General features: G+C 53.1%; 6 protein-coding genes across 6 annotated transcripts; 2 read left to right on the top strand and 4 right to left on the bottom strand.

The window, feature by feature from the left end:
- Positions 1-304: 304 nt before the first annotated feature.
- On the bottom strand, positions 305-2,295 carry CC77DRAFT_1006626 (ARM repeat-containing protein; the record flags this gene model as incomplete). The annotated part of the gene is made up of 7 exons (XM_018523427.1): positions 305-633; positions 685-1,434; positions 1,482-1,727; positions 1,774-1,887; positions 1,942-2,062; positions 2,115-2,200; positions 2,253-2,295. The coding sequence occupies 7 exons, from the start codon at positions 2,293-2,295 to the stop codon at positions 305-307; spliced, it is 1,689 nt and encodes a 562-aa protein (XP_018388656.1).
- Positions 2,296-3,648: 1,353 nt separating this feature from the next.
- Positions 3,649-6,091, top strand: CC77DRAFT_1018059 (kinase-like protein). The gene has a single exon (XM_018524538.1). It carries the CDS (start codon positions 3,797-3,799, stop codon positions 5,699-5,701), a length of 1,905 nt encoding a protein of 634 aa, XP_018388657.1. The 5' UTR covers positions 3,649-3,796; the 3' UTR covers positions 5,702-6,091.
- A 1,173-nt stretch (positions 6,092-7,264) lies between these two features.
- On the top strand, positions 7,265-9,319 carry CC77DRAFT_1038784 (DUF1793-domain-containing protein; the record flags this gene model as incomplete). Its single annotated transcript, XM_018527129.1, has 3 exons — positions 7,265-7,308; positions 7,352-7,653; positions 7,704-9,319. The coding sequence occupies 3 exons, from the start codon at positions 7,265-7,267 to the stop codon at positions 9,317-9,319; spliced, it is 1,962 nt and encodes a 653-aa protein (XP_018388658.1).
- On the bottom strand, positions 9,079-10,038 carry CC77DRAFT_1018061 (hypothetical protein). Its single transcript, XM_018524539.1, has 2 exons — positions 9,791-10,038; positions 9,079-9,733 (listed from the first exon to the last, which is right to left on the bottom strand). The coding sequence occupies exons 1-2, from the start codon at positions 9,989-9,991 to the stop codon at positions 9,461-9,463; spliced, it is 474 nt and encodes a 157-aa protein (XP_018388659.1). The 5' UTR covers positions 9,992-10,038; the 3' UTR covers positions 9,079-9,460.
- A 281-nt stretch (positions 10,039-10,319) lies between these two features.
- On the bottom strand, positions 10,320-11,123 carry CC77DRAFT_1018062 (DUF1749-domain-containing protein). The gene has a single exon (XM_018524540.1). It carries the CDS (start codon positions 10,947-10,949, stop codon positions 10,350-10,352), a length of 600 nt encoding a protein of 199 aa, XP_018388660.1. The 5' UTR covers positions 10,950-11,123; the 3' UTR covers positions 10,320-10,349.
- A 557-nt stretch (positions 11,124-11,680) lies between these two features.
- CC77DRAFT_1058960 (hypothetical protein) lies at positions 11,681-12,334 on the bottom strand (the record flags this gene model as incomplete). Its single annotated transcript, XM_018528178.1, has 3 exons — positions 11,681-11,917; positions 11,982-12,158; positions 12,212-12,334. 3 exons carry the CDS (start codon positions 12,332-12,334, stop codon positions 11,681-11,683), a joined length of 537 nt encoding a protein of 178 aa, XP_018388661.1.
- Between the last annotated feature and the right edge of the window lie 915 nt (positions 12,335-13,249).

Below are 13,249 nucleotides of genomic sequence, written 5' to 3' on the forward strand. Positions count from 1 at the left end.
TGATTCATTTCCTGACCACGGAAACCTCCATCCAACTCTATCAATTACAAATTCGTCCGCGCTGAATGCTCGGAAAAGAGTAGTGGTAAGTTAAGTGCATGCCAATGTATGTGAAAGCCCGCTCCGCCAATGCTCGCTAGAGATACTGAGGATACTTGTGCCCCTGAACGCCAGCCTTCAAGATGCCCAAAAGCAGTGTAACGTAAACGCATTAACAGAAAACCGGAATATGGTGGGTACGAGCAAGAGAGTCAACGCGATGAACAACCGATAAACAGGGTATAAAATGCGATCCAACGCTTTTCTATCCCTCGACGAGAGTCTTGGGGCTCTTTCCCAGCAGCTCAAGACATCTGCGTGCGAGGGTGACGACTTCGCCTTCGCCGTCCTCATTGTCTTCGTCATCTGACTCGATGTTGCGCTCAGCAATGTCGGTGACCATGTCGATGATCTCGTTCGACTTGCCAATGTGCTCCATGAGCTGTTGGTCTTCCGACTCGAGTAGCTGTAGCAGTGTCCAAATAGCGATATGCTGGAAAGTTGGGTCTCCGCTCGCCAAGAAGCGGCGGAGATAGCCGTGGATTCCGCCTGCGGGTTCTGTCCAGTTTTGGATGAATATCGAGTAATCGCCGACTAGATTCGTTAGTGAGGATGTTGAACAGACGAGCGACGAGTCAAACTTACCCTTGGACGACAGGTTTCCGAGAGCAGCCGCACTGTTACCTTGAACCTCGATGCTTTCCGACTCGGTAAGTGGGATGAGTACATCAAAGACTCCCAGGTTGAGCAGGTGAGGCTTGAGCTCTTCACTCAGAGCAAGAACGGCAATCGCAGCTGTCATCTCAGACTGCACTGGAAGTCGCACGTTGAGCACGAGCGACTTGCATTTCTGCACAGCACCCGCCTCCAAAACCAACTGCTTGTTCTTGTCTGAGCTTGCCGCAAGGTTACGCAGGGTGGAGATTGCGTGGCATTGGATTTCGTCGTTATCGGTGGAGCCGAGCAAATCGACTAACGGCTTAAGGAAGCCAGCCTCGATGATAGGCGACTCGTTGGCGGGGTGGATGGAGATGTTTCGTATACACGCGACGGCGGATAGAATCAGCGGTAGGTATGACGATTGCAGAAGGCGGAGGAGGGAAGGCAGACCACGAGCGCGTACAATCTCGAGCTGGTAGCGTTCGTCCGACGCAAGGTTACGAAGAGCAAGTGCGGCCTGGCACTGCACCTTGGGCGAGGACGACTCCATAAGGTGTACCAAAGAGCCAACCAGCCTGCCTTCAGTCTGTGCCAGCTTGGCGCGGTTGCTTGCATCGACAGCAATGTTGCTGAGGGCGGTGGTGCAGTAGTACTGGACATCGACATCAGATGAAGACAGTAGCTGAACAAGGACGGGGATAGCGCCAGCATTTACGAGCTGTTGACGGTTGTCGTCTGGTTCCATGTCAGCACAAACTATGTCGAGATAACGAACATCGTACCTGAGTGTGTCATGTTCAGCAGTGCGCCGGTTGCGTTTCTCTGCACGCGCATGTCCTTTGACTTGGCTAGCCGTGTGAGAGGCTGCAGTGCGCCGGACCGTGCAATCTTTGCCTTGTTGTCCTCGTGTGTAGCCAAGTTGGTGATGCACCCGACGGCGTTACATTGTACCTCGACATTAGGCGAGTTCATCTGCTTGATCAATGGCGCAAGACCACCGAGTGCGACGATGGCCACCTTGTTCTCGGCTGCGGGAGTCAGTGTTTGTCTCAAAGTTGTGCCGTGCGAACATACTGTTTACCGCCAAGTTGCCCAGGGCGGCGCTCGCTGCACGCTGCACTTCGATGTCGGGATTCTGGAGCAGGAACAGAATAGGCTCCAGGGTGTCTCGGTCGACCTCTCTGACATCTGTCCAAGGTTGTTAGAGGCTGCATGTGCTATGGTGTAGTGTCAGGTATGTACCTCGTTCTGTTATCTCGGCGAAGGTCAAGCTTGCCGATCGCTGCAAGTCGATGTTGTCCGAGTATACCAGAGTACTCAACGCGCGGAGGGGTTCGCCTGAGAAGAAGTCGGTTTCGGCTCGCTGCGCAAGTTAGCATGCGGGATGGCTGCGGAGAGGCGGTGGGAAGCAGTACGTTCTCGAGGAAGCCCAGCAGGTCGGCGACAGCTTCCCGTTCGCTGTCTGCCAACACTGGGTCATATATGCTGTCTCTTGAGCGGCCTGGAGATGATTCGTCAGTAAGCTCCAATGCCAGAGATTTGAGTCGACTGACCGCCGCAGCAGAAGAAACGGTAGCAGACGTCGGAGATGCCCATGGCTGGAGGCGCAGACGTTCGCGGTCCGGCCGATCAGTCTTGTTATCGGCTCTGCAGATTCAGAGTCGCAATGCAGTGGCGCAGCGAAGAATGCGGGCAGCGGGCAGAGGTTTAGGGTTGGGCCGGTGCGATGGGTGGATGAGCTTGGTGATGTTGTCACCCGCCCCAGGGTAGTGAAGAGAGCTTGGCAAAGGGAACTTGGAGGTGTGCTAGCTAGCAGTAGCGGGCGGCAGCGTCGCCCGAGCATGCAGTCAGTGCAACAAGCGCGAGGCTAGCAGCTTCACGTGAAAACGAGATTTGACATGCAGCATGCACAGCAACAAAGTACTTGGCCGCTCCACGAGCTTGGACGAGCTTGTCGCTGCATGCCGCGACGTGAACGCGACAGCAGACTTTGCGGTGCAGTATGCGCAGTCTGCCATCTCAGCCAGGTCTCAATGCTGCCGTGCCCGCAGCCTACAGAACCGCGTCACCCGTGTATCTCTGCCCCATTCCACGCTTTCAGGCTTAGTATCGTCAAGGTTAGTATCATTAATCCACCACGCCGGAGCAACTTCAAAGGGTCCAGCTGCGAGGAACAGGGACCCTGGAACATGTCTCTTACTTGTCGCCGTCGTGAGCCAACCGCGTTGAGCTCCATCGCGGCGTCGACGTCATGTTTCGGCCGTTTGACGTGTACAACCAACAATGCGCCGGACAGCTCACAATTATGGTCCTCATGCTTCGCTATTCGCCTTTGCAACGCCCGGCGTCATGTACGGTCGAGCGGGCCGCTTTTCGGCCATGCAGCATCTGCCTGACGCGCCCCACGCCCGCTGCTGCCATCACCACGACTCTGCGAAGCCCTTCATCAGTACAATTATTATAAAGCATGCCTAGCAGTCTAGCACCTCCGCGCGGGGTAGCCCTACTCGTCTCCCTCCCTCGAGCGTCACTATCCGACGACGGCTGCTTGGCTATCTGCTTTACCATGGATCGTCCAGCACACCTACCACGTTAGACTGCCCAGAGCCTTCACCACGCACCCACTCGCTATGCTCAAAAGCAGCAGATTACCCTGGGAACGCGTCCTATAGGTGCAGACGTGTTGCATGGCTTGGTCCGGTCGCTCACGTGCCTCTGCGCCCGCGCCTCCGCTGACTGCCGCCTATTAACAAAGTGCGTGGGGGAGGCCGGAAATTGAGCAACGAGAAGCAATATTCAAACAAAGAACATTACACTCCTTCTCGCACTCGTCCCCCTCTCATCCCAATTCTTTGCACCCCAGATCCATCAAGTGATTGCCGCTGCGAGAAATCTTCCCAGGCATACCGCTGCTCGGCGCGCCTGCAATTTCAACGTTCCGCTAGCACTCCGCTGTCTCCAAGCCCGAACATAATCTTATTACTTTACTTCCCGGTTTCGCCCTTCGCCGCGCGACCCTCACCCCACGATCGCCGCACACATTAATACACCCGGTCGCCGCTGTAAGAAGAGGTTTGCACCACTGTGAACCGGTTTAATGGCCCCAATTTCAGAACCCTCACACACTTTCCAGAAGCTCAAACTCGACACTTCGACGCCCCACAAACCCGTCGCCTCGACCTTTGCATCTTTCGCGCCTCTAGCCCGTAAACAGTCCCCGCACAACCACCATGGCCAGTCCCAGCTAACCGCCGGATTTGCTGCTGCAGAACCGCTGAACATCTCGCGCGGTCCCTACAACAAACGTGACCACCATGGCGCCCACTCGCGCACTGAGTCCGACGATGAGGGGTCCCTCGCAGTGGGCAGCAGCGGAAGCGACGAGGACTTCGTAGCCAAATTCAGGCAACGCAAGACGAGCATTAGTTTCAACAATGAGGTTCGGCTCGATACGGGAGAGGGCGTTGGCCTAGGGGTGCCCGTGCCCAAGTCTTCACGGCAGTCGCATTCACGCACGACCGAGAGCGGAAGCTACTCAGATGGCTCACAGCAAGACTACATGGAAATGCCCTACACCATGCGTAGAAACATGCAGTACCGCGTTGGAGAGCCCCGGTACCCCCTTGCCCAAACCACCGTCGACGACCTTGCCCACGACTCCGAGTACCGCGATCAGGTCGCATCCTTGACTTCTGATGCCACCGCTTCGCCGCCGTTAGACGAGGCCCAAACTCCCCTCGAGACGCCCTCCGAGTACATGCTTTCGCCAATGCCCGCCACGTCCCCTATGGAGTTCCCGCTATTCTCGCCCTCCCCTCGGCGCGTGGGCCCACCTCGGACCAAGAGCTGGAGATCGGAGATTGGCGAAGACGGCAGCCTCAAGAGGGCTAGTCGTCGATCCTCTGCCCGCTCTGGTCGGTCACTTTCGTCCATGTCGCCGGCTGCCTCCTTCCTGGCGCGCTACAAAGCCACCGAGGCCCCTATCAAAGCGCCTGAGCCAGATGATGAAGGCCAAGGCATCGGGTACGACAGCGAGTACATTATTGGAAAGCAGATTGGCTATGGCGGCTTTAGCGTTGTCAAGGAGGTCACAAGCATGGAGAATGGGAAGCCTGTCACCGATGCTGTAAAGATTGTGCGCAAGTTGCAACAGGACAAATCAGAACTTGAGAACGAACAGATTCAGACACAATTCGATCACGAGGTGGAGATCTGGCGCTTCCTGCGTCACCCTTATATTCTTCCTCTCCTGAGGGTTTACACCACCGACTACGCTACCTTCTGCATCACTAGATTGAACAAGGGTGGGACTCTTTTCGACTTGATCCGCGACACACGCCGCCTCAAGAAGAATGGTCTGCCAGCTCACTTGGTGAAGCGCTACGCGTACCAGCTAGCATCGGCTATGCGCTACCTGCACAACGACGTTCAGGTCGTACATCGCGACATCAAGCTCGAGAACTGCCTTCTTGATATGACGGTAGCTGATGCTGAGAGGGACGGCGGCGATCTTCTGCTTTGCGATTTCGGCATGGCAGACTTTATTGTTAGCGACCAGCGTGACGGCCCCGAGCCCCACTCGATTGGTGAGAATCAGAACATAGGCCCCGCAGAGACTAGCACGTCTATCGCCGGCAGTCTGCAATATGCGGCTCCTGAGCTGTTCAACGCACCTGGGCCAGTCTTCTCCCCTGCGGCGGACATTTGGGCGTTTGGTGTAGTTGTGTTCGCTCTACTTACCGCGACTCTACCTTTCAATGACGGTCTGGACATCAAGACGATTGAGAAGATCCGAAATTGCGAGTGGGATGCGGAGCTCGTCCGTAATGCAGAGGCAGCCCAAGTAAGCAACATCGACGACGCCCTCGCACTTGTCAGGGGCTGTCTCGAGGTCGATGTTGAAAAGCGCTGGAATGTCCATGACATTTTGGAGTGCGCGTGGCTGCGCGAATGCGAGCAACGCTTCGAGCATGTGGTTCGCCCTTGGGTCGCTGAGTCATGAAGCGATGATTATATTTTGTACGAGTAACGTTTGGTGTTGGTTGGGCCGGTTTGCGTTACATCCTTGGATACCCGGTTCACATTGCGTCTCTTTTCTTTGCTTATATTTCGCCCTTGGTTTTCTCTTATCATCGGGCATTTTGCGATTCGGTCACTTCCGTTGGCTTTTGGATACCCTACGCTGTTCTTCCACTCACGATCCTGCTTTTGCTGGCGTTCTTCTTCACGAGAGGTCAGCCAGTCTCACGATACATTGTACTCTATTTGGCCCCCTGATGCGCGTGGTCTTTACCATGGATCCTAGCATTTGTCATGCCTGTAGGCGACAACTAGCGGCTTATGCGACCTCATATTTTGATGAGCATCTACAATGAATTATCACTACTCATAAGCCATGTGTGCCCTCATGATCGTGTTGCTCACATGGGATTTGACACTTAATATAAACAACGTGGCAATGCTACCCAAAAATCTGTAGTCCTGGTTTTCGTGCTACCGATTTGCAGTGGGTGTGCTCCCAAAAACATAAGCTGCAAGCATGTCGATGGCACTTTCCGGATCTGCAAGCCTTCCCCGCAGTACGACACCCATCCGATCCGTCGTGTCCATACACTGGGCTCCAAGACAAACGGCTTTGTAGTATCTCGTCTATGTCTTCTCGGGTATCTGACGTCCACATGTGTCGCTGCGCCGCTAATGCTTTGGCTCCTTCCTCTTCCAAACAAATCCAACGCCAGCAGTGCGCTCGCGTGAGTAGCGCTTCTTCCAAGCCTGGAGTTCAACGTCACTTGTACCCTCGACTACTGGACACAAGTGCTTCGTCGCGCTTCAACACCGAGGCAGAAGCGTCACGAGGATCGTGAACTCTACCAACACCGTTCTACCTCGCCACCCATAGTTTTCGGGAAACAAACCGGCCTATAGCGCATACAGGTCCGCGCAGAGGATGCTCTGCCAAATTAGGCAAGGCTGCACCAAACGACTATGGGGTGATAGAAACGGTCGCCTGATTACGGCCGACTGATCTGCAGAAGGTTTGATATGATGTTTCGAGAGCCGGTCAGCCTCGTGCTCACGGACCTTTGCTAGTTAGTCTAGCATGGCCTCCACATGTAAGTCAGGCGTACTGCTGCAGTGACCACGATACAATACAAACGGGCAAGCCGCCTTCGATTGCGTACTAGATCAAGTTAGTGCTGATCCTAGAACTTAAGAAAGCTTCGACCTCCAGTGGTGGTAGTAACTCTTTCGATGCACTGATGCCTGCATCCGTGAAAACTAGCTGCAATGAGCACGAGGCGATAAAAACGAACGAGCAGCCATGCTTAGTGTATATAAATGATTCTTTTATCTCATGGCTCTCTAATGCTCTTCCCCACCCACTTCCCGACCATTTATTCATCCAATATGTTTCTCTTCTTTCTAGCCATACTAATCAACTTCTTCTTTACCATTGCTGCCCAGTCCGCCTCGAAGTTCACCCCGACGCGCCCACCGTCTTTGCCTCTGGCAGTAAAGAACCCATATCTGAGCGCATGGTTTCCTGCAGGCAGTAATGGCGGAAATGGAGGATATTTGCCCGGTCAATGGCCATCGTTCTGGACGTAAGTCGCCCTTGAACGGTACTTGCTTAGTACATACTAACAGAAAGCAGTGGACAGACGCTGGGGTGGACTGGTCTAGTTCGAGTCGATGGGAACACGTTCGTTTGGATGGGTGCGCCGGACGGCTACAACGATCTGGCTAATCAAACGTCATACGAGTATACGTCGGCCAGGAGTATCTTTACCCTTACTGCCGACGACAAGATTCAACTCAAGGTCACGTTCTTGTCGCCAATTACTCCCAACGACTACAAGCGTCAATCACTGATTTTCTCCTACATGGACGTCGAGGTTTCGTCCCTCGACAATTCCGAACATGATGTGCAGATCTACACTGACATCAGCGCTGGTGAGTATCTAGCTTATCCCTATGTATGTGTGTGCGCTAAACCGAGTTAGAATGGGTGTCTGGGGATCTCACTGCAGTAGCTGAATGGGGCTTTGGTACTACGTCGGATGGCGTCAACTACCACAAGGTCTGGAAGCAAGACCAACAAGTCTTCAACGAGCACAACGACCAAGCACAATGGGGTAACTGGTATTATTCCACTAAAGCAGTGGAAGGTCTTACACACAAGTCGGGCGCGGACTCTGAAGTCCGCGATGCCTTTGACAACGACGGAAGACTTGACAATGCGGAAGACCCAGAGTTCCGACCCATTAACACCGGCTGGCCTGTGTTTGGATACGCCCTAGCTATGGGTTCCGTTGGTTCAGACGTGAAGTCACAGTTATTCACGATTGGTCTATGTCAGGACGACGCCATTCAGTTTCTGGGTGCGGACGGCCTTGTGATTCTACCATCATTATGGAGGGATTATTTTGGAGATGATATCTCTGCGTTGTCTTTCTTCTACAACGATTACAACGAGTCTAGCGAACTCTCCACTGAACTCGATGATAAGATTTCGAAGGATTCCAAGACGATAGCAGGAGATGATTATGCCGTACTTACCACACTGGCTGCTCGCCAGGCATTCGGGGCTACTCAACTCGTTGGAACTGAGAAGAAGCACTACTTGTTCCTCAAGGAAATCTCGTCTAACGGCAATACTCAGACCATCGACGTCGTATATCCCGCTTCTCCAATCTTCTTCTATACCAACCCCGAGTTGGTCAAGTTGATGCTCGATCCACACTTTGAGAACCAGGAAAGTGGGCACTACCCAAAGAAATCCGCTATCCACGATTTGGGAACGCACTATCCCAATGCTACTGGACATCCAGACGGTGCTGATGAGCCTATGCCACTAGAGGAATGCGGTAACAATGTGATCATGATGCTCGCGTACGTTCAGCTATCCGCCGATTCCGACTACATCAAGGAACACTACCCCATCCTCAAACAGTGGGCTCAATACCTCGTCGATGACAGTCTCTACCCAGCCCTGCAGCTGTCCACCGACGATTTCGCTGGTAATCTGCCTAATCAAACCAATCTCGCACTAAAAGGCATCATCGGACTCGAAGCTATGTCGCAACTATCGCGCATCGTCGGCGAAACCGATGACGCAGAAAATTATACCGCCGTAGCCCACGATTACATCACCAAATGGGTAGACCTGGGTATGAACAAGAACGCCACTCCTCCGCACGCCATCCTGAATTACGGCAACGAGGACACCCATGGCCTGTTGTACAACCTCTACAACGACCGCCTTCTGAATCTCACTCTCGTTCCCCAGGAGATCTACGACAGTCAATCAGCCTTCTACCCGACCATCAGCGAAAACTATGGCGTTCCCCTTGATACACGGCATGGCTACACCAAGTCTGACTGGGAGGTCTTCTGCGCTGCCATCGCGAGCCAAGAAACGCGCGACATGTTCATTGGGAAACTGGCGAAGTGGGTGCGCGAGACGACCAGTTCGCATGCTTTTAGCGATCTTTACGAGGCAGATGATGGAAAACAGCCGGATGGAATTGATTTCAAGGCTAGGCCGGTTATGGGTGGTATGTTTGCGTTGCTCTTGCTTGATTGGGAGGGGTATAGTCCAAGGCAGAAATTGTTGTAATAGTAGTGTTCTTACGACGTCAGATGACTGGCAAGTTCTATTTTGTTTGTTGTAGAACTTGCTGGTTCGGTAACAGTAATGAATTGTGCTAGTAGTTATGGTCGGCGCCATCTTCCTCTGCTTCCAATGACTACATTCTTCTCACTTCTTCCCTTTTCCCTTTCCCTTATTTCCACCATTCCCACCGCCTTCAGCCTGAGCATCATCATCTAGATCCTCCAGCGCCTTATCAGCATCGACATTGCCCTCATACTCCACATCCTCGACCCATTGTTTCGCCAAGAAAAAGTGCCATGTCGCTGCCCCCGCAAGCCCCGCTACCGCTAGAAGGGAGAGAAGAGTTCTCAATACCGACCAAAGCGTTATACCAGCAAAGTACCGCAACCAAGGCGTTATGATAGCTTGCCTTTCTTCCTGGTAGACATCAGTATCGAACGGAGTGTCACAAGCATCGTCAAGGTGTAAGCGAACCTCCAAATCTGGATTCACGCAATACAGAAGGACAACGAGCGCGATGAGAATAAGTCCCAGTAAGAAAACAGTCAAGACCTGAATAACAGCGAGTAGAATGGAGATGTCGCGTGTTGTACGGAGGACTTTGAAACCTGCGGCTACGAGGGGTGTAACTTGTTCAAAGGCGGCGTTGATTTGGCGGGAGTAGGGGATACCCATTTTGTAGACTTGTAGTAGCGCGCGATGGTGTGGTTGTTGGAGCTGAATTTGGGTACTGTTCAAAAAGCAAAGAATACTGAATTACACATTAGGGTTTGAAACGGGAATATATCATGAACCAGAAAACTGGAAAATAGATGCATGACATAGCGGGGTTTCTATATGCTGCATGCGCAGACGGGAGAGGGCTGCAGATGGGGCCGCTGACGTCATTCTTACCGCCCATGGGGGACAGGGGTGAAGAGGATGAGTAGTGCGGTGGCTTTGGCGAGGAGAGATGTTGCGAGTAGAGCAACGGAGGGCTGACGCATAGGCTTACAAATTTTGTATACGCTTCTGATGTGAACAATGTGAATTCTCAAATACATGGTTGGCAGACCTTCAAGGGCGCTCCAGCAGGTTCCTTGTTGAGCTCCTTTAGGAATTCAACAACCAGCCCTACGAAATACCTAGCTACTCTTTCCTCGCTGAGCTCGTGGTCAGCGGTGGTAATAATCTGTGATTGCTCACTCGTCAAACCCTCTGGAATGGCTTTGACCCATCTCCCCAGCAACAACTCCTTATCCACCGTAAGCGGAACCATCTCATCCTTCTCAGACATCAAAATTAACATCGGTTTGTCCAGTCTGCCAAAGGTAAACTGAAGAGCTGAGGTCGGTAGATCAGACGAAAAGAAGTCGTCATCGCCGCCAACGGAGGCTAAGGAGTACCAGCGGTATGCTGTCACAGGCGAGGTGATGATAGATGGGATGAAGGAGGCTGGCATGATGGTCTTCTCCTTGCCTTTAGCAATAAGATCTCCAGCGTATTCGAGACTAGCGGAAAGCAGGTCCTGTGGCATGAGTAATCCTGCTGTTTCGCGATCTGAAGTTGGGGCTTGCATGATATAGCCGTCGACTGGAGGTGGCGCCGGCTCAGTACTGGCATAAGTCATGATAGCCTGACAGCCTTTGGGCATGTCAGCGGAGTTTGGTAATTTCAAGGGAAGAGAAAAGGAGGCTGGACATGAACCATCTTACCACTTGAGCTCCCCACCAGAACGATTTTCTCCACTCCGATTCCCTTGAGATGTCCCACCAGACTCGCAACATCTTCGCCATCCTCTTTAAGACTTCCATAGCCAAACGCGGTATAACTAGACCTCATTCTCAACTCCCACAGATTGTACTTGACGTTATCCGTGCTACTCTGACTAGCACATTCCAACATGGCATTCAAGGCGCCAAGGTAATGCGTCGTATGCGGACCACTACCTAGTCCACCGATGAAGACCACAGCATGCTTGCAGTCCGAGGAGTTGGAATGGCGGCGCTCATAGGCGCAGATTGTAGGGTGGTTTTGGGGGATGGGGTGAACGTAGACAGGGAAAGAGTGGGCTTGATCATAGTTTGACATTTTCGTAGAGGAGGAGATGTCTGTTGGTTCATGAGTGACCCAATTCCGGTTCTTGTAACAAGGTTTCTTATAGCAGTCTTGGTGTTAGGTCAGGCATACGATGGTCGCCAAGAATAGGCGACGCTTGGTGGATACGAGATGCGTACAGCGACGCGTGCCATTGGTGTGTTATTCATGTAGGATTGGATGGGGTTATTCGGACCTGGCTTGATGCGCGAGCATATTACTTGTCCTGGCTTACTTACGGTGGTGATGGCTTGGGTTGTATTATGTAAACTATGATCTGATGGTACCTCACAAAAAGGCAGCCGCAGCCGCAGCCGCCATGACGCCAAACTCAGCCGGAAGCCACTGTCCAGCAAGTGCAGTGGGCATGGCGGCTCCCTCAGAGCCCGTCGTGGAAGTAGGAGCCCTCGCGGCAATGACGCTCCTCACGATGCTGAACTGGTCGCTGACCTGCTGTTCCTTGAAGGACCTGGCCGCACTGGGCAGGGCTGTGTACCAATCTGGCCTTGAGAAGTATGTGGGCGTCTGCAGATGCAGAGATGCAAAGTCAGTCTATGTCTCACATGCATGTCGTGCCATGACAACGAACCTCGTCAGCCATGGTGACCTCGGCGGGGATGCTGTAATTTGTGGCGGTTCGGACGAAGGCGTCGATTTCGGAGCGGGCGGATGTGAGGGAGGATTGGTAGGGCTCGCCGAGTGAGCCTGTGAAGCGGCCGTAAGCTATCTGCGCGTTGAGGAAGACGGAGGTTGTCCAGCTCGAGGCCTGCGTAGTTGTCAGTACGGCCGCGGTGGATGCCATGCATGGGCCCAGCATACATCGGATGGGTTCGCGAAGGTTGGAATGGCCGACGTTGGGATTGGCGGCTCTGTATAGACCATGAAGTCGCCCACGACGCCCGCCGCCGCCGTCAGCAGAAGGAGCCCAGTCTTTGCGAACATGTTTGCAGTATCGGATGCGCTGAGTAGTAGCGAAAGTACGTGCGACGAGGCTAGAGACCGGACGACACTGTTGTCAGGTTGGATAGCGAGTGCGACATGTTGAATCCAACGTCGGCCTCTGGTGGCACGCCCAAGATTTCAAACGTGGCCCAAGACTTCTTTCCTCGTATCAAACCGTTGCTGCTCCACATTTTGCTGATCGTGGTCGTAACGTCCTGGGCGTGAGAGGGCCCATTGGGCGACTGTGGCTATGCAATGCGAAGGATGACGGCGCGTGCACGCGGGTAGTCATGATGCCATGCACTGCGGAGTTCCACGGAACCTGATTGGACCCACCTTGGCTGACCACGACGAGCATCGCAGCATCTTCGCTCCTCAGAACTATGCACATGTTAGAACACTACCATCTGCCATGTATAATGGAGACTACCGTCAGACCTGAATACAAAGCCCATAGAGACCTGTCTGGTTAGTTCCAGGTTTCTTCGTGCGAATGAAAAAGATCTCTCAATCCCTGATGAGCGCACATGGCTACAAGGCTTACAGAACGAAGGAAAAGAGTTGAGATGATAACAATTCTCGGTGCCAATGTCGGCCTATACGTATTTTTACACAAACGACATACAGCCGTACTGATAATGACGCAGCTTCTCCTTCCTACTCGAGACAGAAAGCAGGCTATCGGGCGATCTAAGGAGTACTTAGGACACATGTCAAACATCGAAAACTCCTGTGTTATAACCTGAAGTACTGGCACGGCTGTCAACTCAGGCTCAACGCTAGGAAGGCGAACGAAATGCCCGTACACGCGAAGTAGTAGCATCAGCTGATGCGCACAAAATCGCATGATACAGCCACTTGAAGCGCCTGGTACCTAAGCGTATTCCCTTGATCGACGAAGTGGAGCCACAGGAC

This window comes from Alternaria alternata (assembly GCF_001642055.1).
Source record: "Alternaria alternata strain SRC1lrK2f unplaced genomic scaffold CC77scaffold_5, whole genome shotgun sequence".
Lineage (NCBI taxonomy): Eukaryota > Fungi > Ascomycota > Dothideomycetes > Pleosporales > Pleosporaceae > Alternaria > Alternaria alternata.

What these genes read in the sequence shown, in the direction of transcription:
- CC77DRAFT_1018061 (XM_018524539.1), bottom strand. Translation starts at nt 9,991, where the DNA reads ATGGGTATCCCCTACTCCCGCCAAATCAACGCCGCCTTTGAACAAGTT. An exon ending in GCGTGAATCCAGATTTGGAG is followed by an intron (nt 9,734 to 9,790) that starts GTTCGCTTACAC and finishes GATGTCTACCAG; the next exon opens with GAAGAAAGGCAAGCTATCAT.
- CC77DRAFT_1018062 (XM_018524540.1), bottom strand. Translation starts at nt 10,949, where the DNA reads ATGCCCAAAGGCTGTCAGGCTATCATGACTTATGCCAGTACTGAGCCG.
- CC77DRAFT_1018059 (XM_018524538.1), top strand. Translation starts at nt 3,797, where the DNA reads ATGGCCCCAATTTCAGAACCCTCACACACTTTCCAGAAGCTCAAACTC.